The sequence below is a fragment of the Trachemys scripta genome, chromosome 16 (assembly GCF_013100865.1).
Source record: "Trachemys scripta elegans isolate TJP31775 chromosome 16, CAS_Tse_1.0, whole genome shotgun sequence".
Classification (NCBI taxonomy): domain Eukaryota; kingdom Metazoa; phylum Chordata; order Testudines; family Emydidae; genus Trachemys; species Trachemys scripta.
The window spans coordinates 28,461,096-28,465,243 of record NC_048313.1 but is presented as its reverse complement, the minus strand read 5'-3'; the positions used below and the strand labels follow the sequence as shown (position 1 = coordinate 28,465,243).

Below are 4,148 nucleotides of genomic sequence, written 5' to 3'. Positions count from 1 at the left end.
TTTTTTTAAACAAAACTTTATTGGTAATTATTTCAAATATGTTTACAAGAAAGTACACCGATAAAGAGGAAGTGGGGGTTGGGGGGGGTTGTTTTGTTTTTTCCAGTGAAACAAGTTTTATCGGAGGACACAGACATCTTTCCCGGGAGGAGGAGGGGGCGGATGATATCCTCACCCTCTAGATGGGACTCTCAAGCGTCTTTGTGGGAAAGGGGAATTTTGGGGGGAGTACTAGGCACAGGGCTCTCCCCCTCCGCTCCTGACAGCGCTCATGTATTTATAAAATATATAATTTATCTATTAAACCAAAATCCAACCCCGCCCCCACCTGCGCCGCGCGCCCCCTCCCGGGGGGCGCTGGCCCTAGAACTCAGCAAACTCCTTGGCGCACTTCTCAGTGACCGAGACCTGGATCTCCTCTTCCTCGTAGTCGTCGAAGTTACTTGTGTCACTGGGGCCTTCGCACTTTGGTATAAAGGGAGCTTCCACCTGCAAAGGAAGGGGAGGGGGAGGTTGGGGACGAGGTGAGGGATCAACATTTGTATATCCACCCCCACTTCTGGGTCTGCTAGGGGCGCACGATCAGGCCCCAACTTTGTAACAAGGCAGGCAAGGATCAGCTCTGCCCCCCTCACGATCCAGCCAGAAACCTGATGATCCCAGGTTCAATTCCTGCTGATGAAGGCTGCATGCATGTGGAAGTTATCCAGGCTCTCCTTTGCCTGCCGCCCTCGCCCTCGCCCTCGCCCTCCTACCTTCCGCTGGTAGATGGCGATCCAGTCGATGGTAGCAAACCATTTGTGGTTTTTGATGTCATTGACCCCGTTCTTGAGGTTGCCAAAGCGTTTGGTGAGGTCCACCTGCAGCAGGTTCCGGAGCAGGTCCTTCAGGTCTGAGCTGAAGTGAGACGGGAACCGGACCTGGGGGGGGAGGAGAGACAGAGGTCTGGCTTTTACCTGCCCTGCCCTCGTGGCTAGAGTCATAGATACACCTAATAATGTACAGCCCCTAGCACAGAGGGGTCCTGGGCTATGCCTGGGCGCTGAAGGCACTACCATAATACACCTAATATGTACATCACCTAGAACAATGGGGTCCTGACCCATGACTGGGGCTTGTAGGCACTATCGTAAAACACCTAATAATAAATAACAAGCCCTTTAAAAACACTCCAGGACAAAGAGTGGACAAGAAGTGGGGGCGCTACTGAGGACTGACACAGGAGCTGAAATGGTTAATTAGCAGCCGCCCCCCAGCTTTCATTGAGCATTTTTCCTCCACAGATCTCAAAGCAGGGCTGCCGCATCACTATCCTCATTTTACATAAGGGGAAACTGAGGCACAGGGGGATGTGACTTGTCCACGGTCAATCAGCAGGCTGGTAGGAGAACCGGGAACAGAACCCAGGCCTGTTGAGTTCCCCACTAGGTTTAAAGCTGACCGTGTCCAACACGAGTTTTTCAAGATATTTGACGAGAAGGCGCTGGAGTGGGCAGTTGAATATTATGGGCTCTTGGTTACTATGGCAATGAGTGCTCTACCAGTGTCTGGAGATGACTGATGTGTTTAAGGAATGTTTAGTCTTGCAACAAAAGAGGGCAACAAAAATGATTAGGGGGCTGGAGCACATCACTTATGAGGAGAGGCTGAGGGAACTGGGATTGTTTAGTCTGCAGAAGAGAAGAGTGAGGGGGGATTTGATAGCTGCTTTCAACTACCTGAAGGGGGGTTTCAAAGACGAGGGATCTAGACTGTTCTCCGTGATACCTGATGACAGATCAAGGAGTAATGGTATCAAGTTGCAGTGGGGGAGGTTTAGGTTGGATATTAGGAAAAACTTTTTCACTAGGAGGGTGGTGAAGCACTGGAACGGTTACCTAGGGAGGTGGTGGAATCTCCATCCTTAGAGGTTTTTAAGGTGAGGCTTGACAAAGCCCTGGCCAGGATGATTTAGTTGGGAATTGGTCCTGCTTTGAGCAGGGGGTTGGACTAGATGACCTCCTGAAGTCCCTTCCAACCCTGATATTCTATGATCCTATGAACGTAGCAGGGTTGTGGAGGGTTTTGCAACTCACAACAGTGTATAAGAAAACCAAAGACACCTGTTCCGGGAGTCCCCATGAGAGTTACAGGGGGCACAATGATGGTGGGGTGGGGGATGGAGTCCATGTGTTGGGGAAATAGGGGTACGTGGCGAGGGAGGGTCCATGTATGGGGGACACAATGCGGAGGATGTCTATGTGTTGGAGAACAGGGGTACATGGCAAGGGAGGGTCTATCTGTTGGGGTTCAGGGGGAATGGGGTTCATAACAGGGAGGATGCCCACGTTTTGGGGATTGGGGGAGCATGGGAGGGCATGAGCATGTCGGGGGCGCAGCCTGTGAGCATCACTCTGATTAGTCGCGGAGACTTGGCGCCCCACTTTAGCTGGCGAAACCCACCCCCCCCAAAAAAAATCACACAAGTGTCCCCTCCCCCAGCCCAAATACCTTGCCAGAGACGATCTTCTCATAGATCTGAATGGGCTGGTCCGCGAAGAATGGCGGGTAACCAGCTGCCATCTCGTAGATGAGGACGCCCAGGGCCCACCAGTCCACAGCCTTGTTATAACCCTGCCCAGGGAAAGCAGGCCAGGGTCACGCACCGAACGTTTGGGTGTGGGGGAACCAAATGGTGGCCAGGGATCAGCTAGAGATCAGGAAGCAGACAGGCCCTCCCCAGCTCACCGTGCTGAGGATGATCTCGGGGGCCAGGTATTCCGGGGTCCCACACAGAGTCCAGGTTCGGCCTTTCACCCGCTTGGCAAAACCAAAATCCGTCACCTGGAGCCAAAACACACAGAGGGGAGAAGCTGGATCAGCCTGGAGGCTGTGACAGCAGGAGGGGAAGGGGAGGGAGCAGATGATTGATGTATTCTCGCCGTGTTATATTTCTGGGGGTGTCTTGGCTTTGGGAAGGGGATGGCAGCAGAGAGACTTGGGCAGGGAGGAGATCACTGCAGGAGCTAGGAGCCAGCGCTGGGATGGGGAAGGGAATTGGGGACAGGAGGGGGCAGCCTCACCTCGACGTAGCCCTGCTGGTCTATCAGGAGATTCTCTGGCTTTAGGTCTCGGTAGATGAGATCCAGCGAGTGCAGATACTCAAAGGTCAGGACGATCTGAGCAGCGTAGAACCGGGCGTGAGATTCACTGCAATGAGGTGGGAGGAGAACGTGGGCATCCCGGGCCAGATCCGCCCCCTCTCAGCCAGCCCAGCACCCTCGGCCCCCTGCCACCCCCACCTTCACCTTCCTTATAGATCCCTGACTCCATCTACCCTGGCAACCCCAGGCAAGATGCTCCATCTCTTCTAGGCCTCGTGGCCCCATGCAGTGGCGTAGACAGGTGGAGGGAACGGGGGAGCAATAAAAAAAAAAAGTCTGCGGTGCTTTTACTCACCCGGCGGTGCTCCAGGTCTTTGGCGGCAGGCCCTTCACTCACCCTGGCTGGTTTCGGCGGAATTGAAGGTCCCACTGCCGAAGACCCAGAGTGCCGCCGAGTGAGTAAAATAAAAGCGCCACAGCGGGTGGGGCCTTTTTTTTTTATCGCTCCCCCGGGTGAGTACAAAGGCGCCAGGAAATTGACAAGGCGCCACTTGTGCTCAGTGCGGGAGCAGCCGCTGCCCCCGCTCCACCCCTAGCTACGCTACTGGTCCCATCTGCCCTAGCCAGAGCACTAGCACTAGCACACTCATCCCACCCATCATTGCTAGACCCCTGACTCCATTCAGCCTGGCACCCAGGGCAAGCCCCCTCCCAGACCAGCATCTCCCCCCTAGCCCCAACACACACACACATGGACCCCCAGCTCCATCCAGCCTGGCACCATCTAGCCCTGGCATCCCTGGCCACTGACTGTGGCTAGTGCTGGCAGAAGACCTCAGCAGCCCTCCCCATGGGGAATCCCTTCCTGACCAGCCCAGCTGGGGATAAGGTCACATCCTCCAGGATGAGGATCAAAGCCAGCATCGCTGCAGACGTTGCTAGTGGATAAAAGGTCTAGTTCTCTACTGAACTAAATCCCAAATTCACAGCTGTGGAAACTGAGGCACAGAATGATTCTCCCCCCTTCCCACAAGGAGTGAATGGCAGAGGCAGGAATAGGACCCA

General features: G+C 54.5%; 1 protein-coding gene across 1 annotated transcript in view; it reads right to left on the bottom strand.

Annotated features, from left to right (window-relative positions):
• Positions 1 to 219: 219 nt before the first annotated feature.
• LOC117889034 (cAMP-dependent protein kinase catalytic subunit alpha-like) overlaps positions 220 to 4,148 on the bottom strand; it is a 10,738-nt gene continuing 6,809 nt past the window's right edge. Inside the window, exons 2-6 of the mRNA XM_034792840.1 lie at positions 3,063 to 3,239; positions 2,728 to 2,823; positions 2,491 to 2,613; positions 756 to 920; positions 220 to 489 (exon numbers count right to left, since the gene is read on the bottom strand). Coding sequence (XP_034648731.1) covers positions 364 to 489; positions 756 to 920; positions 2,491 to 2,613; positions 2,728 to 2,823; positions 3,063 to 3,239 — 687 coding nt within the window. The 3' untranslated portion in view covers positions 220 to 363. The remainder of the gene's footprint in view (positions 490 to 755; positions 921 to 2,490; positions 2,614 to 2,727; positions 2,824 to 3,062; positions 3,240 to 4,148) is intronic.